The following is a 27,739-nucleotide window of genomic DNA, read 5'->3' on the forward strand; positions in this document are numbered from 1 at the left end:
TGGTTAAAGTTTTTGAAATTTTAATAACTTTCTTAAACTATCCTTGAATTGTACGAAACTTTGACAGAAGCTTGTTTATGATCAGGAGATAGTATCCAGAAGTAAATTTTGTAAAAATAAAATTCCATTTTTTCCGTATTTTACTTATAAATGGACTTAGTTTTTTCTGCCAGGAAACATTACATTCACTCTGTGGTTAGTTTTTAAAATTTTAATAACTTTCTTAAACTATCCTGGAAATGTACAAAACTTGGCCAGAAGCTTGTTTATGATCAGGAGATAGTATCCAGAAGTAAATTTTGTAAAAATAAAATTCCATTTTTTCCATATTTTACTTATAAATGGACTTAGTTTTTCTGCCAGGAAACATTACATTCACTCTGTGGTTAAAGTTTTTAAAATTTTAATAACTTTCTTAAACTATCCTGGAATTGTAAGAAACTTGGCCAGAAGCTTGTTTATGATCAGAAGATAGTATCCAGATGTAAATTTTGTAAAAATAAAATTCCATTTTTCCCGTATTTTACTTATAAATGGACTTAGTTTTTCTTCCAGTTAACATTACATACAGTCTGCAGTTAAAGTATTTAAAACATTTTTAAGATTCTTAAACTAGCCTGGATTTTTACCAAACTTGGACAGAAGCTTCTGACAATCAAAAGATAGTATTGAGAGGAATAATTTTATTGATTTTTTTCATCATTTTTGATGAGTGTGTGATTAACAGCAAAAGTAGGCGAGACACTGGGTTCCGCGGAACCCTTACAAATTTTTTATATTTGCGGGACAAGCAGTTTTATATATTTTTTTGTAACATTGTCATTAGGGAACTGGATACCAACTCTAATTCTAAAATTGTCATCATGACAATCAAAATATGAAGTTGATACTGCACACCATATTAAAAAACGCATGTACAATGTGCAATCATGAATATCGTAATTGTCGAACTTATAACGGACTTGTGGTTCCTCACGTAATGCTGATATCTTCAAAGTTTGTATATTAAAATGTTCTGAATGATTCAATTCTATGAATATTGTGGAATTAAAATGATCCAGCTTTTAGTACAGATACAGCCATGGAACCTGTAACAACTGCACCGACAAAGAAACCGATTGCTCTTGAGGGCTGTGGCAACGGTATAAGGTACGCAAACATGTGGAAAATTCTGAAAGCTGCGAAAGTACGGAAATGCAGTAAAGCTGTTCCGGGGTTTGGTTGTGTGCAAACGTATAAAAATCCAATCAAGACGAAGGGAATGACGTTCTCAAGGTCATTAAGATGGCATCTGAAAAAGACGATTGAATAATGTACTTTTCATAACATATCAGCTTTATATAATAATTGAAAGTAAATTAAAATTCTAAACAGAATCATAATGTAATAATGTACAATGTGCAATCATGAATATCGTAATTGTCGAACTTATAACGGACTTGTGGTTCCTCACGTAATGCTGATATCTTCAAAGTTTGTATATTAAAATGTTCTGAATGATTCAATTCTATGAATATTGTGGAATTAAAATGATCCAGCTTTTCATATTTTGATTGTCATGATGACAATATTCATTACGATATTCATGATTGCACATTGTACATGCGTTTTTTAATATGGTGTGCAGTATCAACTTCATATTTTGATTGTCATGATGACAATTTTAGAATTAGAGTTGGTATCCAGTTCCCTAATGACAATGTTACAAAAAAATATATAAAACTGCTTGTCTGGTTAATCACATAATTTTATTGAAAAAACTTGAATATTATAATGTTTCAAATTGTACACTAGACTGGTTTAAGTCTTACTTGATTGAACGAAGCCAACAAGTGAAGGTCAATAACGTCATGTCTAATACTAAATGCATAAAAACTGGGGTACCACAAGGTTCTATCCTGGGCCCTCTGTTATTTATTTTATATATCAATGATTTACCACTTAATATAGAACATTCATTAATAGATTTATATGCAGATGATTCTACATTACATTGTAAAGGTAATAATTTACTTCAGTTAACTTCTAACCTTCAAAATGATATTCATGTAATTGAAAACTGGTGTTCGCAAAATTGTATGAAATTAAATGCCAAAAAGTGTAAATCAATGATTATTGGTTCAAAACAAAGGCTTTGTTCAACTGGAAACAGTTTAGATATCAATATTTCAAATGAACAAATAGAAAATGTAGATTGTGAAAAACTTCTTGGTTTATATATTGACAAAAACCTAAGTTGGAATCAGCAGATAGATAAAATGTCATGTACTATATCAAACAGAATCAATTTATTACAAAAGATAAGAAAATATTTACCTATGCATATACGTATTATCTATTTTAATGCTTATATTCTGCCATTATTTGATTATTGTTGCAATATATGGGGAAGCTGTTGTGAAAGTGGAATAAATAAACTAAATAAGTTATTAAAGAAATCTGCTAGGGTTATAGTAGAAGCTGACATAATGACATCATCCAGTTTATTGTTTAATAGTTTACACTGGTTAAATATGGAAAAACGCATTCAATACCAAAAGGCAATACTTGTATTTAAATCATTAAATGGTATGGTTCCTAACTATTTACAAGAAAATTTTCATTTTACTGATAATCAAAATTATAAATTACGTTCAGCTGATGAAAAACTATTAAATCTTCCAAAACCAAAAACAAATTTTTTAAAGAAAACATTTACATATTCAGGTTCTCAAATATGGAACAGTTTACCAAATGAAATAAAAATGAGTAATACACTTGTATCTTTTAAAACAAAATGTTACAAATTTTTCATCAATTGTGCAAATTAATATGCTTTTTCATTATTATTTAAATACAATTGTATATTGTGTATAATATAACTTTATAATACTCTATGTACTTATAAATATGTTATTATTATTTTGAGGACTCTCAGGAAGATTAGTTTTAACTAATGGGATCATCCTCTTGAAATAAAGATTATTTATTTATTTTATTTTATTTATAATGAAGAAATGAAATAATGATGGGGATAAAACGTTATATTTTTTAACATTATAGTCGTTCAAGAGCATTAGCGGATACAAAAGTGGAATAGGAGGCCGAACAGACAGATAGCCGAACAAAAAAATGACAAATTGAATCTGTCGTTAGGTCATCAAAACGCAGGGTTTATAAAAGAAACTTTATTACTACAGTAAACTGTTAGTCGGCTTATGTTTTCAATCCGCCAAGTAATCATCGATAAATGTTTCAGCAACGACCATGATTAAATGGGTACATACAAGACTCATAGCACGGCTTATAATACTCCGAACTCTGAGAGCAACTCCAGGCTACTGTCTTTTCATGGACACAGCAATCACAAAAAAACATGCGGTGTTTGTCCGAAATTATATTCCATCGACTAGTCTATATGTTTTCCTTTAAACATTCGTACGAATATTATTAATTTATTGCATCTATAAGGCTTTAAAATAATCCTTTCGTCATATGGTTGTATATTTATCGGGATTTCTATCTATTGAGAATTGGTAGTTGGTGTGAGGTATTGTTAGTATGAATGACCAACGTCGTTTTCTTTATTTTCAGCGTTGATTGTGGTTTTAAATTATGAGCATGAAAACAAGGTTGTGTTTTTTGAGCTTTGTATTCATAGTTGTACAACTCGTACAGACTACATGTATAAAGTGAAACCATAGAAGTGTCATTGAGATAAAAAAAAACCAGAACTTCCAGAGTAATCACTGCAGTTATATATATATTGTGTACAAGTTGTAATGTTGTACAAATTATAATTTTGTACAGGTTTTTTGTACAAGTTATCAGTGTTTAATGAACCGCTGAACACAAATTAATGATGCAGGAACACAGTCTTTTGTTTCAAATATTTCTGTCATATTTCCAAAACTACACGATACAGTCTAATACTGAGCCTTGATATACACAAACATTATAAGAACACACAATGACTTTTTATGGATATGATTTTGGTATAAGGAGAAAAATAAAATTAGAATTTAAACCATTCGGGTATCCTCATTTTCAATTAGGGGACAAAGAGTATAGCACCAAATGTTAGGTTGAAGTATATAAATTTGACAGAAAACGGATACATTTTAGAAGATAAATTTGTACCACCTGGTACAAGAAGGTGTGTGTTAAAAAAAGTTATAACTTGTACGAAAACCCTGTACAAATTATAATTTTACAAACTTACATCTTGTACACAACATATATATATCCCCGTGAAGTTAGGGATCATAACTCCGTGAATTCCGGTACGGGTTACATTATAGTCTGTTGGACTATAATCGACACTGTGGCAGCGTTAAACGCAAAACCGTATACAATTTACAGATTTATTAACACAATTTTACAGATTGAAAGATAGGAGAAGACTGCCCAAGCAACAGCTAGTTTACAAAAGATAAATGTCAAAGATAAGGGTATTAAAACATTATATAAGGTTCTGATAAAACATATATTATTGTCCAATCTATAAATAAAGAAACATTTAAAATAAGAAATATTCAATTTAAAACTAAAACGAGAGTTCATAGAAATAATCATTCTAAAACGAGTGTTCATTTAAGCGCTTTTCGAATTATGGCCAGTGAAAGTTCCAAATGTCATTTTCTTCCGGTTATCAATATGTCCTCTTTTTAATTTTGTACATTACACAAACATGTGCAACTTAAAATGGGAAAATGGGACCATTCTGCTAAATACTAATATACCAAAGAAAAATGGGAAAATTGTAAAATTCTACAAACTTTGTACCTACATTCTATAAATCACTCATAACGGACAAATACCTTCTCGACCAACAAACTTTTGTCCAATGCACTACACATAAAGGTAGATCAAGGAACAGAGTCCCATGTAAACAAACCAAATGATGACCTTGTATTTAAATACAGTGTACCAACCTTCTAATACGCTCAACGGTAGAATTAATTGGCGCTTTTCTTTCTTCTAATGGTTTCTTGGAATTAATAAAATCTTCTGGATTCACAAATGCCTATAATAATATAATAAAAACAAATTATTACATTGTCAGGTTCAGTTGTTACAGTAATGAATTAAACAACAAAAATACAAAACAGTTTATGAAACACGATACAGGCAGGGCTCATGTTTCCTTTTTTTTAAATTTTATAATCATCCTGAATATTCGTGAAAAATTGGAAGGTTAAGCAATCACATAAAAAAAATCTGTACAGAAGCTTAAATCGACAATATTTTTAAAAACTAAAAAAGTATATATTGATGTGTCGGTCAATTTCAAATCCAGCTTGAGATCATGATGTACGGTTAACTTCGTTTGATGCGGAAATGTCGATGCAGTCAACGGTAATAGGTTCGGGTTTAGCTTGCCTTTCACACACTTGTCGTCTAGTAAGTGTTGTACAATTATCATCAGAGGCGGATTTAGAGGGGGCCCAGGGGGCCCGGGCCCCCCCTTTTTGGGAAAAAATTTGGTTGCTTATATAGGGAATCATTGAAGCGTTACTGGAGCGGGCCCCCTCTTAGGTCAGTCAGTGGGCCCCCACTTATGAAAATTTCTGGATCCGCCACTGATCATGGGTAAGTGCCACTTCTGTTAAATGAAAGTGAATAATGTAATTAAAAATCACACGTGACAACAACATAGTCAGACTGTTGTCTTTCTCTCTGCTTTCCCAAGTGGTACATGCCTACATTTTATTGTTACGGATTGGTTATCTATAGTCTAGTCAATTTCGATCAGTCTAATGCCTGAACCATTGTGAACATCTTCATATATTGTAATAGTCTATGTCATTTCGGGGCCTTTTATAGCTGACTATGCGGTATGGGCTTTGCTCATTGTTGAAGGCCGTATGGTGACTTATAGTTGTTAATTTCTGTGCCATTTTTTGTCTCGTGTGGAGAGTTGTCTCATTGGCAATCATACCAACCTTCTTTTTTTATATGTAACATTTTGATTTTTTTTTTTAACTTACCCTCCATATTTATATGTCAGGATGCATGAAAAAAGCTTCTTATTTATGTTTTGTCTAATTCTTTTACAAATAAACCATGATTGACAAATACATTATTCATTCATGAAATAGTTTTTTTTTTACTCCTATGCCTTTCGTGTTTGGTCTCCCACTTGTGAATATAGCTATATAGTTTATACCATTACCAAAATCTCCTGAACTTTATATAACAAAATTTCTCTTACCGTGTAACGAAATCTATTTATAACTGTAAGTACACTCATTAACATTGTTTTACATATTACAATACCGGAGTAATAGGCAAAGTTGGCAAATACAGGATTGTCAAAACTAAGTAGACTGTCCGACATCTTGGAGATCAGTGTACCGGTCCAGTCGTGCAAAAGGAAAATGAATGTTGAAACTAAAATCCGGTTTCGGTCGGTAAACTTGAAAAAAAATATAGCCTATTCTGTTTGTTACGCTCTATTTGATTTGTTTAGGCCCTGTGATTTAATTTATGTGACGAAAAACACGTGACGTCGAATTTGGATATAATTAAATAGTCCGGGAGCACTTGTAATTCCATTTAAAAACAAATAATGTACCTTTTTACAGGTTTATTGTAACAAATAAACATGTTATAACTATACACGATTTTTCTTCCAGCTTCATATACGATCATAAACGAGGCCCCCTCCCTTTCATATCATGACGGACGGACAAAATATTGAAGGTCTTACAGGGGAATAAACACTGCAGTTAACCTTAAGCTTCATAAGCAATTTTATTTGGAAAGTGTTTGTTTAGAAAGAAATCGGTGGAATAACAAACACATCAAGCACCTACCTCCATTATGGTTCGAAGTTAAACCATAGACATATATACACATATGTCTCTGGTTAAACTAATTTAAAAGATAAATTCATGTGTCAAATTTTTTTCTTTTCTTAGGGGTGAGGTTTTTGCATGAGAGATTATTCATCTATAACAGCAAAAGTTTAAATAAAAAAATAGCAATGATGGTTTTAAATGCATCTAGTACCGGCCAAAAAGGAATTTCTTAAATCGGACGATAAAGACCCACGTACGGTTTTGCCATAGATACAATTGCATATTTAATCGAATTTATAACTGATGAATACAACTTATATTATTATACCTCATTTATCATAAGTACACAATATTTTCAGTATTAATCAAACTACAAGCGTTGCACTATTTGATCGGTCAATAGTTTCCAACTATTTGCCCTCAATGAAACTATTTGACCGCAGGTGTCGATTATAACATTTCACAGAATTTCAGCAATGATTGGTTGGTTACATGCCATTATTCCGACAGCCCTTTGGTACGACAACCCATTTGTCCGACAACCCATAAAGATTTCTCCGACAGTCCAATACTTCGGCAACCCATAAGTCCGACACTTATCAAGTAAAGTATCAGGGTATCAAGGTAGAATAAAATTTGTCTGTCTGTATTATCAAGGATTTGTAAAGTTAATTATACAAAATCCTTGGTATTATTACGTTTATGTAATAACATATTTTAAGAAATAACTCCGTATATATTACTAAGGTAGTCCGAATACTTTCTGTCTATACTCAATTCATAGTCTATATATAAAATAGAACAGAAAAGAATATTTCATTTTCCAAATTACAGGGTCTATAAAGAGCATATAAATCGAGACCAACCAGTGATGGTGCGAGCTATTGAGGATACCCCGCCCAAATATTTCGGTAAACAGTAAGTTGTTGAGTTGTGGATCTAAAATAGCATCACACAGTATAACTGACTTATAATATAAACCGTTGTATTGTCACGGTAGTTTCTGAGAAAAATATGACAAACATTTTCAACTTGGCTCTCATGTGAAAAGTCTTCGGTAAACGGAAAGTTGTTGAGTTATGAATCTGAAAACGCATCACACGATATAGCTAACCGACTTTAATAAACCCTGAAACCAAATTTCAGAAATCCTTGTAATGTTGTTCATGAAAAAGATGCAACGAAAATATTCATGGGACGGACGGACGGACGAACGGACGGATGGACGGACAGACGGACGGACAGAAAGAGGTAAAACAGTACTCCACATTTTTTCGAAGTGGCGGTATAATGATTGGGTCAACATTAAGACATTACAATACTAATATGATATAGTTATCTTTATTTCACCATAAGCCACAGTCACAATCGGAGACAACACAAAATAGGAAAAAAAAAACAAAAAAAAACCTAACACATCGATATCAAACAACAGTCAGTATCAAGACCTATACTACATAATTCAAAAGAACTAACAATAAAATCATCATTTTTTTCCATAATAGTAAAGTTTTCTTGTGTTAAAATCGAAGTTTAAACAAGTTTATCTAACTTTTTTAAATTCTGACAGGTGCTAGAAATATGTTGAAAGAGTTCATTCCTCAAATAATTATCATGAAGTGAGCCTTCGATTGAAAAATGACGCTCATCCTTAACTTGTTCAGCTGTACAATACGATTTTTGAGTATCTGGCATTTTCAATTCATAATGTAATGGGTGAGCACCGATTCTTAATTAACATATAAACTACCTTTCTTAAAATCAATGATATCTAAATATTTTTCTTGAAACAGTTTTTTAATGAAAAAATAAGTGTCAAGTTTGCCACAAAACACACAATGTACTAAGATTTTACAATTAGATAATATGACAAAGACACATGAGGGACAAGAATGTCACAAATTGTCTTAGATTTTTTACTAGTTGTTATTGGCTTTTAAACTGCACTCGTTCCATTTAAGCAGTTAAATTGTGTTGACTGTATATTTATAAGCCATATACATGCAGTCATTGGCCCGATATCAATTTTCCGCCTCATGTATATTTAAATAGAAGTTGCCGAAATGTTCATGTCCGTCATATTTGTATGAGTTTTGTTGTAAATCATCAGTCCTGCACATCCCCCAACCATTATAAAAGAGACATATTTTTCTAGATTTGCATATAAGCTCAGGATATAAAATTGGTATCCCTACAAATATATTGAGTGTCATCTCTCATACTAAATCTGATCGATCGCTATTGGAAGTGACTTGTACTGTCTTTGTATTTCGTGGATTCACATTCCCGAGCATTATACCGTATTCAAATTGGAATTGCTCATCTTTTCGGAGCACATATTTCATCCTATTTGTCATCTTATTTTTCAGGATCTTGGTATGTATTTGTCACTGTTTTTCTCATTTTGACTGACGTCACATTGTTGACCCAAGGCCGTAACTACCTATGAGGCAGGGGAGGCAACTCAGGGGAGGGAGTGCCTCCCCTGAATTTTCTACACCAAAATTTATTTTTGAAGTAATAAAATGAAATATTGACAATATGTCCACGAAGAATTTGAATTCATAGTATAAACAACACAAGTTACTTACTTTGGGATTTCATAAGGCATATTTCGTTAATAATGACAAACAAATAGGTAAAACATGCTACACAGAAGAACAAGTGGTCAGTATGCTGGAGTTTCTTATCGACAACATATTTGTTGAGTTTGCATGGAGGTAGACTTTTCCAACAAATTGTCGGCATTCCTATGGGATCAAACTGTACGCCTCTTCTTGCCGACCTCTTCTTATTTTCTTATGAATCGGAGTTTCTCCAGACACTTGTCAAAAACAAGGGGATCAAAGAAGCCAGATTATTTAATTTCACTTTCAGATATATTGATGATGTTCTTTCCATAAACCATCCGAACTTTTCTGATTGGGTTCCATTAATATATCCCCCAGAACTAGAGATTAAAGAAACAACAGACACGGCTTCCTCCGCCTCATTTTTAGACTTATATCTCGAATTTGACTTACATAGTCATCTCAGTACCAGAATCTATGACAAACGAGACGATTTTAATTTTGAAATTATAAATTCCCCCCACCTTAGTAGCAATATACCAACTTCACCTGCATATGGGATATATATTTCCCAACTTATTCGATATTCAAGAGCTTGCAGCTCCAACTCAGACTTTGTAAAACGTCATCAGTGTCTAAGTAGAAAGTTTATGAACCAGGGGTATGTCAAAGAACGTCTTGTCCTTTTTCTAAAAAAAGTTCATCGGAAGGTACCAAGACCTTGTTGATAAATATTCCGTATCAACTTCACAAATAATACACGATGGTCTTGATGTATAGATTCTGCGTACTGATGTTGTTTATCATCTTAACAACGTATTTTATAGTTCTTTCATTTGTCTTTGTTCTATTATTAGTATTACTTTTACTGTTGAATGGTTTTATGTGATATCTTTTTGACGTGGCTCGGTACTTGTACATCTCGTCAATGTGTTTGTATTGTCTTTCAATTTTTGGTGTCGTGCTTTGTACATACGACTTTTTGTATTTCTTTGGTTCTTATAGCGTGACTCTGTACTTAAAAGATCCCGTCAGTATGATATTGTTCTAGTTTATATGTCATTATGATATATTTCTATTATGAATTACAAAATACGTTGAACCATAAACGTCAAAATCATTCAATCGCGTAGTGGAATCTACTATTTGTGGATTCTTATAAATTCTACATATATATTTTTGACTATTTTCAATCTCGGTCTATTTCTAAAATTTATTCTTGCATACTTTTGATTTTTAACCCTATATGCTAACATTGCCTATGTAAATTTTAAAATTGATTGTATGCACATTGAACGACAAATTTATGTGACGTATAAAATTTTCTGACGTCAGACACTCAAATCAATGAATGTGTTTGTAGATGGATGTTTTTGTTTTCTGTTAAATTGTTCCTTTTAAAATTGTTATACGATGATGACTGATAGTGGAATTAACTTTTTGTGGATTCTTATAAATTCTATATATAACTTTTGGACTATTTTCAATCTCGGTCTATTTTCAATTTACTATTTTCAATCTCGGTCTCTGTTAAATTGTTCCTTTTAAAATAGTTATACGATGATGACTGATAGTGGAATTAACTGTTTGTGGATTCTTATAAATTCTATATATATCTTTTGGACTATTTTCAATCTCGGTCTATTTCTGATATTTATTCTTACATACTTTTGATTTTTTAACCCTACATGCTAACATTGCCTATGTAAATTTTAAAATATCTTGCATGCACATTTAACGACAAATTTATGTGACGTATAAAAAATTTCTGACGTCAGACACACAAATCAATGAATGTGTTTATAGATAGATGTTTTTGTGTTCTGTTAAATTGTTATACGATGATGACTGATATATCCATATTTTGACTATTTTATTTATTGTGTCTGTTTAGTTTACGCATCAATGAAAATATTACGGAATTAGATGAGACTGTCATCAAAGTGAGAGGGTTCGCGCTATAAAACCAGGTTTAATCCCACGGGGGGGGGGGGGGGGGGGGGTAACTTCGATATTTTTTTGGTAGGGGTGTGCCATTTTTGCCTCAAAAAACGTACCCATTTTAATATAACATTCACTGAAATTCAGTACCTATAGTTATATAAATATTTAAGAGAGAATGACCTTTACTTATATACAATATTTAAAATATGACCCATTGCTCATAATTCATAAATATACTGGTCAGCTACCCTTAAGTTTTTATATATGAATTGACATTCTTAATAGCATATTTATATATGATATGTAGATCATACCCCAAATCAATATACAGTTATCAAACGTAAATGCATTTTAATATAGGATGTCAATAAAAAGGAGGGTCATTTTTATATAAAATCTCGCAAAATTATGACCCATATTTTTGGCACATCCCCGTATACCCAATAATAGGAAGTAACAACCCCCCCCCCCCCCCCCCCCCCCCCCCCCCCCGTGGGAATAAAAGCTATTAGCTACGACATGGGATCAGATTATTTACTTCCTGGTGTCTACAGGCGTAAACAGACAAGACTATCTAAACAAAACAAGGCTAAAATAAACAGCGCACAACTTTGCCACGTTGAAAAAGTAACCAAAAAGGAAAACTGAATATTGTGCAATGCTCAATGTCAGACGGGAAACTTGTTCTTTTCATGCACTTTCCAAATATTTCTTAAAATTATATGCAGGAATTATCATTTAATGTGGGATAAAATTGCATGGTTTTAAAAAAAAACAAACATTTGGATGATGAATTGTTTGGTTCAGTTGTACGTGTTGTTTCAAACATCTGCGTGTGGTTAAAAGTTGGAAAAAATGTTGTTTGAAATGAAAATTCTTATACTAGAAAATATTTAATGCTTTAAGTAAACCAAAATAATGAAATAGTAAATGACAATATATAGAACAGTTGATGTGTGGAATAGGCCATCGCATATACGTCATGTATTTCCGTTAAGTTTATACTAGTATATCAATCTTATTATTTCGTTTTCGATAATATACTCCATACTCAATACGCGTATTGAGTTTAACGAAATCCCAAATCTATATTTTAATTATAGATTGGTTATATATATAAAACAAGAGTGCACACGCTGAAATGTCTCGCCTTCTATACTAATCATTGATATTATGTTGATAGTCCTAAGTAAATAGCCGTTATGAATAGCCTAGCTTTATAACAACTGTACCATAAACTTAACATTAACCAAGATAACTAAACAAAGACCAATGAACCTTGAAAATGAGGTCAAGGTCAGATGAACCATGCCAGGCAGACATGTACAGCTAACAATGATTCTATACAACATATATAGTTGACCTATTACTTATAGTTTAAGAAAAATAGACCAAAACACAAAAACTTAACACTGTGCAATGAACCGTGAAAATGAGGTCACGGTCAAATAAAACCTGCGCGACTGACATAAAGATCATAAAATATTTCCATACACCAAATATAGTTGACCTATGGCATATAGTATTAGATAAAAAGACCAAAACTCAAAAACTAACTTTGACCACTGAACCATGAAAATGAGGTCAAGGTCACATGACATCTCCCCGCTAGACATGTACACCTTACAATCATTCCATACAACAAATATAGTAGACCTATTGCATATAGTATGAGAACAACAGACCAAAACACAAAAATTTAACTATAACCACTGAACCATGAAAATGAGGTCAAGGTCAGATGACACCTGCCAGTTGGACATGTACACCTTACAGTCCTTCCATACACCGAATATACTAGCCCTATTGCTTATAGTATCTGAGATATGGACTTGACCACCAAAACTTAACCTTGTTCACCGATCCATGAAATGAGGTCGAGGTCAAGTGAAAACTGTCTGACAGACATGAGGACCTTGCAAGGTACGCACATATCAAATATAGTTATCCTATTACTTATAATAAGAGAGAATTCAACATTACAAAAAATTTGAACTTTTTTTTCAAGTGGTCACTGAACCATGAAAATGAGGTCAAGGACATTGGACATGTGACTGACGGAAACTTCGTAACATGAGGCATCTATATACAAAGTATGAAGCATCCAGGTCTTCCACTTTCTAAAATATAAAGCTTTTAAGAAGTTAGCTAACGCCGCCGCCGCCGCCGCCGGATCACTATCCCTATGTCGAGCTTTCTGCAACAAAAGTTGCAGGCTCGACAAAAAATCAGAAATTCGAAAATAGTTCTATATAATGCATCACGCTAGTATTAGATCTGAATTAAAAGACACAATCTTATTTGATGTTTTGACTTATTTTAAGTTGATTCACATCGCTCCATTTAAAACAAACATGACAGAGATAACAAACAACAGGATTTGAATTACAAACCATATGGTATGATATTAATGAGTTTTACATTAGTCAGAATGTAAAAATTGCCAGTAGGAAAAATATATTAATAAAAAATGTTGATTAATTTTTCTTTTCGAATAGACGTCTTAAAACAAGTCGTTGCATACAAAACTATTCCTTATTCCAACAACGAAAATCATGCATATTCATGTAACTGTTGAAGGCCGTACTTTGACCTATACTGGTTAACTTTTACAAATTGTGTGACTTAGATGGAGCGTTGTCTCGTTGGCAGTCATACCAAATATTCTTATATTTATAAACCTTAAGGTGTCAATGATACAAAGAGATACCATTTAAAAAAAAAATAACTTGACCATTTTAATAATCGAGTGTATGAGAATGAATCTGATCATCAACCATATTCACTCTATAGATACTCATAAATAGCATATTAAGATTGCAACAAATGGTTCTTCGCATGATTTTTCATATTTGCGGGAAAAACAGTTTTATATATTTTTTTGTAACATTGTCATTAGGGAACTGGATACCAACTCTAATTCTAAAATTGTCATCATGACAAATAAAATATGAAGTTAATACTGCACACCATATTAAAAAACGCATGTACAATGTGAAATCATGAATATCGTAATTGTCGATAAGCCAGATTTTTAAAAAGAAGTCTACGACTGACAAAATACAATTGTTAAACACATGATGAGAACACATCCGCTCTTAGTGCCATTAGGTATGTTAAGTAATGAATGACATATGTACAATGATACTTTGGGCAGCGGCACGGGAGATTGTATACAATCCAGTAAGATGTTTCTGATGAATATATTTCTTCTTCTTCCCAATATTACATCTGTAGTAGTAAGATTTATCATAATCTTTTATAATAAGATAACCAATGTTTTTGTCACTGCGTGGGGTTGAATTATCTCGTTTCATAGTCTCATACTCTTATTTTTGTTTCTTTGAGAAATATATATTAAGAAAAAACGATGCCGCACAAATCAAATTAAAGAATTTTTGTAGAAATTCCTTAAGGACTATTATCTTGTTTTCATCAGAAAGAATGTGTGATAAGTTGGACTTTTAAGCAGAGTCGTAATAGGTGTACTTTTAGACTTTCATAACAATATATGTCTAGGAGCTTGGATGACTAATTCATTAAGTCCTGAACGCCTGGTCAATGAACAAATAAAGGATCTAAAAACGTATTAGTATATTTAATAATTCTTAATTATGTGTTTAGAAAACAACCATCCAACAATACGATCCAAAAATTGGACCTATAACGGACAATGTGGTTCCTCACGTACATTGTAATACTGATATCTTCAAATATTGTATATTAAAAATGTTCAATTCTGTGAATATTGTAGAATTAATATGATCCAGCTTTTAGGACAGATAAAGCCATGGAACCTGTAACAACTGCGCCGACAAAGAAACCGATTGCTCTTGAGGGCTGTGGCAAAGGTATCAGGTACGCAAACATGTGGAAAATTCTGAAAGCTGCGAAAGTTCGGAAATGCAACAAAGCTGTTCCCGGGTTTGGTTTTGTGCAAACGTATAAAAATCCAATCAATACGAAGGGAATGACGTTCTCTAGGTCATTAAGATGGCATCTGAAAAAGACGAAGTCGATTGAAAAATCTACTTTTCATTATATGGGTCATTTTTAAAAAATGTCGAATTTTGAAATTGAAAAATTTATTAAAACTTACTTATTCAAACAACCCTCTACATAAGTAAATCAAACAAACAGTACTTTAAGAACAACATATTAAAAGATGCAATCTTAATGATGTCATACAAGAATATCTTGAAACATTTTTTGATCGGGGGTACAATATTTTGTCTATCCTGTTACCATTTTCAAAAGAAATTTTGGGTTATTAAGAAAATAAACCCAACATCAAGTAAATCCCTCATAAGTTAGTTTACTTTTCTCTTTATTTCATTGGTAAGTTTCTGATATATCACTATTTAAAAGTATCCTGTTACCTTTTTGTCTATCCTGTTACCAATATCAGTATTGCACCTGGAAATGCTTAATTGGGAAGGTTAAGACGTTATAACCTTAAGATGAGTTCAAAACAACGAACTATTTCATCGTTTTACACCTATATGTTAAGATAAACTAGAGGCTCTCAAGAGCCTGTATTGCTCACCTGATTTACTTGGGTTTTAGAAGTCATGTAAAAAAAATATAAAATTTGGCTAGAAGTAACAACACTTGGCAAGCACCTCATAAGGAAAGGAACATTCATGCTATGTTTGATTTCATTCAATTCAGTGGTTCTTTAGAAGAAGACTTTTGTATGCATTTCCCATAGGGTCCTATGTTAAACTTAGTCCCCACCCCACTGGCAGCCATCTTGGATGTTGCAATGACAACAAAGTAACAACACTTGGTCAACATCTCATTAGGAACATTCATGCTATGTTAGGTGGTTTCATTCCATTCAGTGGTTCACTAAAAGAAGCCATTTGTATGTATTTCCCATAGGGTCCTATGTTAAACTAAGTCCCCCACTGGCGGCCATCTTGGATGATGGATGGGCTACAAAGTAACAACACTTTATCAGCACCTCATAAGGAACATTCATGTCATGTTTTGTTTTATTCCATTCAGTGGTTCTCTAAAAAAAGTCATTTGTATGCATTTCCCATAGGGTCCTTTCTTAAACTAAGTCCCCCTGCTGGCGGCCATTTTGAATGTTGGATCGGCTACAAAGTAACAACACTTGGTCAGTACCTCATAAGGAACATTCATGCCATGTTTGGGTTCATTCCATTCAGTGGTTCCATAAAGGAGACATTTGTATATATTTCCCATAGGGTCCTATGTTAAACTAAGTCCCCCACTGGCGGCCATCTTGGATGATGGATCGGATACAAAGTAAGAACACTTGGTCAGCACCTCATAAGGAACATTCATGCCATGTTTGGGTTCATTCCATTCAGTGGTTCTCTAAAAGAAGACATTTGTATATATTTCCCATAGGGTCCTATGTTTAACTAAGTCCCCCGCTGGCGGCCATCTTGGATGATTGATCGGCTACAAAGTAACAACACTTGGTCAGCACCTCATAGGTTCTCTAAAAGAAGTCATTTGTATGCATTTCCCATAGGGTCCTATGTTAAACTAAGTCCCCCGCTGGCGGCCATCTTGGACGATGGATCGGCTTCAAAGTAACAACACTTGGTCAGTACCTCACAAGGAACCATGTTTGGTTTCATTCCATTCAGTGGTTCTCTAGAAGAAATTCAAAATGTAAAAAGTTAACGACGACGACGACGACGACGGACGACGGACGCCAAGTGATGAGAAAAGCTCACTTGGCCCTTCGGGCCAGGTGAGCTAAACATTTAACTACGTTTTTGGCTATAATTGTCTATCCTGTTACTGTAACCATAGCAACCATAGTAACAGGATAGACAGATTTCTTCGTTTTTTGATTGCTGTTGTGAAATAACTACTCCCTTTGGTGAAGTGATTATGGTTTTCTATTGTTAATTTGGTTTCCAACACGTTATTGCACCTTTTACAAGCATAATGTTGGTGTCATTAATCAAAATAAATTGTTGGTAACAGCATAGACATTAAACAAAGTACACTCTATTTTTTTCACTAAATGACTTGAAATTTCTTTTCTCTACACTGTCGTTCAAGAAACGAGGCGTTTTAAATGTAAAGATTACTTTGCACTTTTGAAATCAACACCCGACTGATTCAATATTCATAGGGAGAACAATTTAACGGCTGACTTAAGTAGCCGTAACAGGATGGACATGAACCTCCCGTACACTGACTGAATTTAGTTTGTAGAAAATATGTTACATACAATGATAAAGAAGCTACGATTTTTTCGTTAGAGTAATAATTAACGTTCTTAAAAAGTCCCTTTTGCAGATATCAAGGCGATCAGAAAATCAGAAAAAAAATCATTTAAAATGTGTTTTTTTCTGACACTATACGCACACAAACACCTCCAAAATCGGACTTAACTGCAGTTTAATCTTATCAAAATAGATGTAAGGTGTGTTTATTATTAATGTTCTGAATCACAAATCCGACAAGCTTTCATTTAAACCATTACAACTGAAATTTCCAGTAGAAATAAAAAAATTAGCATGGGTGTAATGAAAATTCGACATTTTTTTTAAAAATGACCCATCTATCAGCTTTATATAATAATTCTAATCAGAATCATAACGAAGAAATGAAATAATGATGGAAAAAACGTTTTATCATTATCAAGCAGTTCAAGAGCATTAGCGAATACACAAGTGGAGTTGGAGGCCGAACAGACAGTCAGCCTAACAAAAAATGACACATTGAATCTTTCGTTAGGTCATCAAACAAAGGGTTATAACAGAAACTTTATTACTACAGAGAACTGTTAGTCGGCTTATGTTGTCAATCCGCCCAGTAATCATCGACAAATGTTTCAGCAACAACCATGATTAAATGGGTACACACAAGACTCATGGCACGACTTATAATACTCCAAACTCTGAGAACAAACCCAGGCTACAGAGTACTGTCTTTTCATAAACACAAAAATCACAAAAAAAAAAAAATATCGGGTTTTTATGTATTGAGATTTGGTGGTTGGTGTGAGGTATTGTTATAAGTGATCAACGTCGATTGTTTCTTTAATTTCAACGTTGATTGTGGTTTTTAAATAATGAGCATGAAAACAAGGTTGTGTTTTTGAGCTTTGTATTCATAATTGTACAACTCGTACAGACTACATGTACAAACCAAAGAAGTGTCATCGAGATGAAAAATAGAACTTCCAGAGTAATCACTGCAATTATATATATAACCCCGTGAATTAAGGTATTATAACTCCGTGAATTTTGGTATAACCCCATGAATTTCGGTATAACTCCGTGAATTTAGGTATAACCCCGTGAATTTATGTATACCTCCGTGAATTTCGGTACGGGTTATATTATAGTCTGTGTTGGTCTATAATCGACACTGTGGCAGCTTTAAACGCAATACCGTATACAATAGCAACAGTTTAAAAAACATAAATTAAGTCAGAGATAAGGGTATGAAACAATTATATAAGGTTCTCATAAAACATTATTTAAGGTTCTCATAAAACATATATTATTGTTCAATCTTATATAATCTGATTATTATTATATTGTCCTCCGGCTAAACTTTATAAAATAGCGACAATTGCTTCTTTTGAAGTTGAGTGTTAAATACATGCACTATCGTTTGCACTTTTGACAGCCATCGGATTGAGTTGTAAAATAGTAAATGTATAATCTCTTTTGGGTATTTGAAATACAGAAACATAATATTTAAGAATAAAGAAACATTTTAAAACAAGAAATATTCAATTTAAAACTAAAACGAGAGCTCATATAAAGCACTTTTCGAATGATGGTAAAAGTTCCCTATGTCACTTTTCTTCCGGTTATATATATGTCCTCTTTTAATTTTGTACATTTCACAAACATGTGCAACTTGAAACGGAAAATGTGACCATTCTGCTAAATACTGCTCTTTAAAAAGAAACTGGGAAAATTGTATAATTCTACAAACTTTGTACTTAATATGTTCTACAAATCACTCATAACGGATCTATACCTTCCCGACAAACGAACTTTTGTCCAATATACTACATACATAGGTAGATCAAAGGATAGAGTCCCATGTAAACAAACGACCTTAAATACAGTGTACCAACCTTCTAATGCGCTCAACTGTAGAATTAATTGGCGCTTTTCTTTCTTCTAATGGTTTCTTGGAATTAATAAAATCTTCTGGATTTACAAATGCCTTTAAAATAATATAAAAAAATAATATATTTCATTATTATGTTGTACTGAATTAAACCATAAAATTACAAAACAGTTTGTGAAACACGATACAAGCAGGGCTCATGTTTCCAAAATTTAAAATCATCCTGAATATTCGTGAAAAATTCGCCACTGGACGTTTAAGCAATCACTAATCATTTAAAAAAAACTATACAGAAGCTTAATTCGGCAATATTTTTAAAAAGTGAAAAAGTATAATGATGTGTCGGTCAATTTCAAATCCAGCTATGAGCTTGATTTCAATTTACGTTTAGCTGCGGAAATGTCGATGCAGTCACCGGTAATAGGCTCGGGTCTAGCTTGCCTTTCACACACTTGTCGTCTAGTGAGTGTTATACAATTATCATGGGTAAGTGCCATTTCCGTTAAATGAAAATGCATAATGTAACTAAAAATCACACGCCACAACAAAATAATCATGCTGCTTGCTGCCTTTCTCTCTGCATTCCCAAGTGGTACATGCCTACATTTTATGGTTAAAGATTGGTTATCTATAGTCAAGTGAGTGTTATACAATTATCATGGGTAAGTGCCATTTCCGTTAAATGAAAATGTATAATGTAACTAAAAATCACACGCCACAACAAAATAATCATGCTGCTTGCTGCCTTTCTCTCTGCATTCCCAAGTGGTACATGCCTACAGTTTATGGTTAAAGATTGGTTATCTATAGTCAAGTCACTTTCGATCAGTCTAATGCCTGAACATGTTCATATTTTGTAATAGTCTATGTCATTTCAGGGCCTTTTATAGCTGACTATGCGGTATGGGCTTTGCTCATTGTTGAAGGCCGTACGGTAACTTGTAGATGTTAATTTCTGTGTCATTTTGGTCTTTTGTGGAGAGTTGTCTCATTGGCAATCATACCACATCTTCTTTTTTTATATGTAACATTTAACTTACCATCCATATTTTAATGTCAGGATGCATGAAAAAAGTTTCTTTGTTTATGCTTTGTCTCATTCTTTTACAAATAAACCATGATTGACAAATACATGATTCATGCATGCCTTTCCAGTTTGGTCTCTCACTTGTGAATATAGCTATATGGTTTATACCATAGATGTAATGGGTATTACATCTATGTTTATACCATTACCAAAATCTCCTGAACTTTATATAACAAAATTTCTCTTACCGTGTAACGAAATCTATTTATAGCTGTAAGTCCACTCATTAACATTGTTTTACAAATTACAATACCGGAGTAATAGGCAAAGTTGGCAAATACAGGATTGTCAAAGCTAAGTAGACTGTCCGACATCTTGGAGATCAGTGTACCGGTCCAGTCGTGCAAAAGGAAAATGACTGTTGAATCTAAAATCCGGTTTCGGTCGGTGAACTTGAAAAAAAATAGCCTATACTGTTTGTTACGCTCTATTTGATTTGTTTAGTTAATAGTTATCCCACAAGGACGCGGTGTGTCAGTGTAAAATCACCCCGATGACCGGAGTCCAGAGGGTGAAAACACTGACACACCAAGTCCGAGTGGGATAACTATTTTACATACCAGCTCTTTTAGATAAGACGAAAAAACATTTACAATTCATAAAATCTAGTTTAGAACGCCACACAACCATTATAATATACTTTATATATTACTATATGATGTATACCCTTTATGACCCCCCGAGCCCGATGAGTAGATATCAAATAATGTCAACTCGCCCCACTCGCCTATCGGCCCACACTTTATCGCCACTTTATAAAAAAATGCCCCACTCTTGTTTACCGACTCGCCAAACTTTTGAAAAAGTGTACAATAAGTCTGACAACTCACTTATTAACGAAAAAGGTTTAAATCCCACTGAATAAAGGTCTGTCAATTCGCCCCACTTATAAAAAGATCTGTAAGTTCGTACCCAGTTGTCCTGGTATAGTGGTATGTGTCTTGGCTTGATATGTTAAAGGTCTTGAGTTCGAATCCCAGCATATACAGTTGATTTTTTCTACGTGAATATTAACAGATAGTCTTTTCCGTATAATTGATTATAAGTTTTATAGTGGATTTGACATTCCCGCCAAAATGTTACAGAACAAAGGAAAGCATGCATAACAAAGAAACTCAAACTTGGATGATCTGGTAGGGACGATCCGGCTCAGATCACCCCTGTTAGAACAAAGGAGCTGGGATGTAAGCCCTGTGATTTGATCTATGTGACGAAAAACACGTAACGTCGAATTTGGCCATAATGAAATAGTCCGGGAGCACTTGTTATTCCATTTAAAAACAAATAATGTACCTTTTTACAGGTTTATTGTAACATAATAAACATGTTATAACTATACACGATTTTTCTTCCAGCTACATATACGATCATATACGAGGCCCCCTCCCTTTCATATCATGACGGACGGACAAAATAATGGAGGTCTTACAGGGGAATAAAAGCTATTAGCTACGACATGGGATCAGATTATTTACTTCCTGGTGTCTTCAGGTATAAATTAAACAGACAAGAATATCTAAACATTACAGGACTAAAATATTTTATTACATTGTACGTAAATCAAACATAATTATACCGAGGGACTTTAAAAATGCAACACTCATTTTGCTGATTTTTTTTAACCAAATAATTATTGGTTCTCATACAACTACTATATATGCTTACCATACTTCTTTCTAGTTAAGAAAATCAAAATCTGACGTACCTCTGGTTGTTGAACATACCGGATTATTGAATTCGCACAAATTTCTTATAGCGAAAGAGTGTAGTGTAAAAATTGATAATGCAACGTCATTTGCGAGACATGATAATACGACCGCAACGTAAAATGCTGAAGAATACCATGTCATACAGCTTCATGCCAAAATCCCATTAACCGAAATACCAAAGAATCGACCACAGAAAACATTTAAAGTCCTTATGTTTCAACCGCTTAATTGCCAAAACACAAGTTGTAATGAGTGGACAATGATAAAATCAGAACATGCCACACAAAATTGACCTTTCTGACAATCATTTAGGCATTTGTTAGCGCAGTTATTGCCTTCGATGGTGACAAATCAGACATTGATAAGGTGGAAACCATGCAGTGTTTCAGTGCATACCACATGACTTGGACATTGAAAATGACTTAATCACAATTCAACTTGCGTACTACAAAGATTTTAAATACAACGAAGAAATTAATGAAATTTGAATAATAAAAAACTTAAACAATAGAATCGGATTATGTCAATTAAATATATAAATCAGATTATTTGATCAATTCATTAGTAAAGAACATCAAATTCCCTAGAATTTTAGAATATTTTTTAAAATAACAATAGGAAAACTTTATAGGCCATACCAAACACATATATCTTGTTCGTCTGAATCGTCGTTCCTAATTTTTCTATTTGTGTGTGTTGTTTGTTTTTTCTATATTTCAGAATAAATTCCCAGATGTTATTATCGTCATGAGAATAAACAGCGCACAAGTTTGCAACGTTGAAAAAGTAACCAAAAAGGAAAACTGAATATTGTGCAATGCTCAATGTCAGACGGGAAACTTGTTCTTTTCATGCACTTTCCAAATATTTCTTTAAATTATATGCAGGAACTATCATTTAATGTGGGATGAAATTGCATGGTTTAAAAAAAAACATTTGGATGATGAATTTTTAAGTATTTATAGTGTTTTAGTTTAGTTAAAAAAAAAAAAAGGCAATGCTTAATATGTATGTAGCTGTCGAACTGAATTATAGACACACACCCACTCCCTCACTCCACCCCATAACATAGAACTGTTTTATCAAATATTAACAGCAATATATGTCCTTTCTTTATGTGATTTCAGATTTAGACGAGAAACTCTTCACAAAAAATAACGACAAAAGGGACGATTTTACCTTTCCTATTATTAATTTTCCATATTTTTTTTTGAACGATCATATATTCCTTTTGGCACCGTCCTACGGTTTTAATATACATATCTCAACTTGTTCGCTGTGCCTTTGTCTTTAGTGACGTTTTGTATTTCAATAAGTTTAAACTATATAGTATTAGTAAATTGTTAAGTCATGAATTTCGATACCACAAATTACTTAAGGTATCTACTAAGTTCTTCAATATATAAACAGATTTTGTCTGAAAGTTTGGTTGTACGTGTTGTTTCAAACGGAATTGCACATCCAAATTTTTATGGTGATATTGTTTACCGAGCCTAGAAATTTAGATACGATCCGGGTAAACTTATCAATCCTATATTTTTATTAAATAAAATGATTGTTAATGACGTCTTTACATTAAATCTATTAGATCTTGGATGTGCATGTATTGATATTTTTTTCTTACTAGAAACATATTTATTTAACAGTACTTATTGGCTTTGAACTAGCTGTCAGTAACTGCGAGTACTCTCAGATCAGTGTGTACTTTGTGTCTTTGTTCTTGTGAGGGATGATGTGCCACTTAGTCTCTTGTGAAGAATTGTCTCATTGGCAATCATACCACATCTTTTTTTTTTAAAATATACATGCCTTACCACGTCCGGTCTGTGTTTTTGTTTTCTGTTTTTGGCTTTGTATCGATCGTATGAGTTAAGTCTTTTTCAACTGATTTTTATATTCCGTTTTTATGTTGTACCGTTACATCACTGTCCCATGTTGGGGGAGGGTTGACGCCTTCAAACATGTTTAATCCCGCAACATTCTTTATGAGCCTGTCCCATGTCATGAGCCTGTAAAAATGTACGTAGTTCAGTGGTTTTTCGTTGGTTCATGTCTTTAATATTTGTTTTTCGTAATATTTTTTGTTACAAATTAAGCCGTTAGTTTTCTCAACTTTTCATGTCGGTGTCTTTTATAGTCAACTATAACGTTATATGGAATTTTTGTCATTGTTGAAAGCCGTACGGCAGTCACGATCGTTTCGTCTAAAAAGAATAATAAGTGCTCGAATAAAAAGCAAAATAAAGTACGAAGTTGCAGAGCATTGGGAACATTTAGATTCTAGAAAGACACTTTCTGTCTAGTAGTGAAAATATCAACTGCGTTCGTTTAGCATTATTGAAATATAATAAAATCTGTCTTTTCAAACTTTACAGTTATAGTTGTTGCTGTCGAAGGACACTACGAGTATATTTTCTAAATTTCAAATGCATTTTTTTTCTCCGGGACATTTTTCATTAATTTGATAAAGCCAACAGATCCGGGATAGTAAATCAACTGAACATATATCAAAGGTAATCTTTGACCCGGATATGTTATCACGATCAACCAAATAATAAAGACGTCCGTAAAAGAAATGACTTTTTTCCCACAACTTTCCCTATAATTATCGTATGACGCAACTCGATACCAGGAATGAGTAATGTCTGTCTTATTTCCAATTGGTCAGTTAAAATTTTTAAATGTTGGAATTCCAGAAAGACACTCCGTTGTTTCTCTTTTTCATCCCACTTCTTTCCTCTTAGCTAGCATTAAATATCACAGTCAGATGGTAAACCTTACATTTCATTTATAATTATGAAATGCTGTCGTTTACAAATTCATATTTCATATGTTTTCTTGTGATCATTATTTGTTTTGATATTCATTTATATATTTGCCTTTTCTTTAATTTGAATTTGAGATTAATAATCATTTACGTGATTCTGTAACACGCTAAATATTAAACATTTGGGATTGCTTGATATGACAAATGTTCTTGATGTTATTTATGGATAAAGTTTCGTCCGTTAGTTAATTACAAATTATTTTAAGACGTACCAATTCAAATAGTTTGAAATTTGATTACAAAGTTTTTTTTTGCAAAATCAGAACCGGAATCAAAGTCACACATTCAGTCAAAATTTTGTATGATTCTATTATGCAATACTTTATAAATCTTACATAAAGATATTGGATGTGTAGCAAGGAAAATTTCCAAATTGGTCTTTTTCACTTTTGTTTTTGAGTATAATAGTCATGATAGCTTGTTGTTTGGTGTGAGCCAAGGCTTCGTGTTGAAGACTGTACATTGACTTATGTGATGGTTTACTTTTATAAATTGTTATTTGGATGGAGAGTTCTCATTGGCACTAATACCACATCTTCCCATATCTATTGCTTCTTTATTAATTTAATTTATTTATAAAAAATTGAACCTCAGAAATATTTGCATTATCATTTTAAGAATATTTTTGAAATGGGAAGAAAATTAAGACTATATCTAGCCTTCTGTGTTGTACAATGATGTAGTAAGTAGAGATAAAACAACTCATCAAAGATACCAGGCTTACAATTCCGTATACCAGCTCTACAAAAGACTACTTAGTAATAGCTCCCGAATAAAAAAAAAAAAAAAACAAACAAACAAACCGAAAAGGTACAAAATGGAATTTGATGTGGATATCGAAGAACACCAAACTGAACTTTTTTGTCCAAAATTTAAAACAAATCTATTTATTTTACCATGGGTATAGGTTTGTAAAAATATGAAGAAACAAACAAACATCAAAATCAATTTGAAGGCCTCTTAAAAAGGTATTGTAGGACTATGAGATTCATGATCTGGAATGTAACCCCCTCCCCCCTTTTGGGCATTTTGAAATGTTGGCAGGTATGCTAAAACAGTCCTTGGTTTCAAATATTCGTCTTTTTGAGTTCCCGATCAAGAGTATCCTGAAAAGGCTTTAGAAGCATACAATATATAAAGGATTATGTTTATTTTTGACTTTGAGATATGGGGTATATTGATGAATGCCAAACATCTACTTCATTTGGTATCTTGGACAATTAGCTCATTGGCAATCCGTGACACAATTGTACCACTTCTTATTTTGTAGGATTAACTTTGCTTGTGGGGCATGTTTCATTATAATTGGTCTTTTATACAGGTGAACTGAATTAAATAGTTAAACTAAGGATTTTCTTATCCAAGGCATATATTACCTTAGCCGTATTTGGCACAACATTTTGGAATTTGGGGTCATCAATGATCTTTAACTTTGTACTTGTTTGGCGTTATAACTATTTTGATCTGAGCGTCACTGATGAGTCGTATGTAGACAACGCGCGTCTGGCGTATAAAATTATATATCCTTGATAACTATTATCTTCTCAAGAACTTCGTGGACATTTACAAAGCACAAACTCCTTGATAACAGACCAGTACTCCGTCGGAGAATGTTTCACCAGTGTGTAAAGTTACGAAAACGTTTCACCAAATCTTTCCGTGAACTTTTTATTGAGTATAAAAATAATGTTAAAACTATTAAACACCACAAAAAAAAAATCAACAATATACAGTAATAAATATTTTAAACGCTAACAACTACATAATTTTACAGATATGAAGCTCTTACCAATAAAGCAAATTCATAATTTTAACTTATGTTGCAACGTATTGGAAATTGTAAAAAAATATTATTTTTTTGTGTGTGCTGTTCTATCCTAATTTACAACTTATAGTGTTTGGCGAAAGGTGCTTTATTATAATGTCATTGAATTAAAAAATAGTTATACCAAGCATGGTATCAATAAGCTTCAGTGAACAAAGTGTCAATATGAAGCACTTGAACCCCAGTGTGTATGGGTAATAATAAAAGTAATTAGAAAAAATAACAACAACAACAAAAAGTGAAATAATGAAAAGTTGCTGGAACATGCTCTTGCTTAAGGGCATACGATACAGTTTAACAGGGGAGGTAATGAAGTTGATAACGTAAAATGTTAATTTCGCGACGTCAAACTTGGATATATATCGGGAAAAGATGCACTTTTCGACTTGATTTAACCTAAAAACGAGTTCATGGATCCTATTTTTTAAAATGACATTCGGTTTGATTACGTATGAAAATTATGTGTACGGTACCACCTTTCATTAAAAAGTCAATAGTGCATTTTTTTTTTATAAATATACAGCAAAAAATGACGTTTTTTCTACATTCATGAACATTTGTTAAATTTGAGTTATTTCTAAGCAAAAAGTTTCCTAAATTTATATGATGCGTATATAAAAGAGAAATTACAAATGATTTAACAAAAAAAAAAACAGCTTGTGTTTTTCTTTTAAAACCAAAAAATATATGCATTTCTGTCGGAAGGAAAAAACATACGTCCACCTATGCAAATTAATTTTTGCGCATAAATCTGAAATTTCGAATTGATTTTACTCAAAAAGTAGCACATGAAGGTATATTTTTTTATTACATATTTGTTTTTATCCCTAATTGCAAATTTTCATCAGATTTTTATTATGGGATAAAAACTGAGGGGCCTCATCACGATTCACCAGTTGATTTTTTG

General features: G+C 32.7%; 2 protein-coding genes across 2 annotated transcripts; both read right to left on the reverse strand.

Moving 5' to 3' along the window:
* Positions 1–18: 18 nt before the first annotated feature.
* On the reverse strand, positions 19–6,611 carry LOC143080495 (microsomal glutathione S-transferase 1-like). Its single transcript, XM_076256358.1, has 3 exons — positions 6,194–6,611; positions 4,914–5,005; positions 19–1,291 (listed from the first exon to the last, which is right to left on the reverse strand). Exons 1-3 carry the CDS (start codon positions 6,317–6,319, stop codon positions 1,048–1,050), a joined length of 462 nt encoding a protein of 153 aa, XP_076112473.1. The 5' UTR covers positions 6,320–6,611; the 3' UTR covers positions 19–1,047.
* An 8,269-nt stretch (positions 6,612–14,880) lies between these two features.
* On the reverse strand, positions 14,881–20,988 carry LOC143080497 (microsomal glutathione S-transferase 1-like). The gene is made up of 3 exons (XM_076256361.1): positions 20,660–20,988; positions 19,389–19,480; positions 14,881–15,296 (listed from the first exon to the last, which is right to left on the reverse strand). The coding sequence occupies exons 1-3, from the start codon at positions 20,783–20,785 to the stop codon at positions 15,053–15,055; spliced, it is 462 nt and encodes a 153-aa protein (XP_076112476.1). The 5' UTR covers positions 20,786–20,988; the 3' UTR covers positions 14,881–15,052.
* Positions 20,989–27,739: the final 6,751 nt, after the last annotated feature.

Source organism: Mytilus galloprovincialis, chromosome 6, assembly GCF_965363235.1.
Source record: "Mytilus galloprovincialis chromosome 6, xbMytGall1.hap1.1, whole genome shotgun sequence".
Classification (NCBI taxonomy): Eukaryota; Metazoa; Mollusca; class Bivalvia; order Mytilida; family Mytilidae; genus Mytilus; species Mytilus galloprovincialis.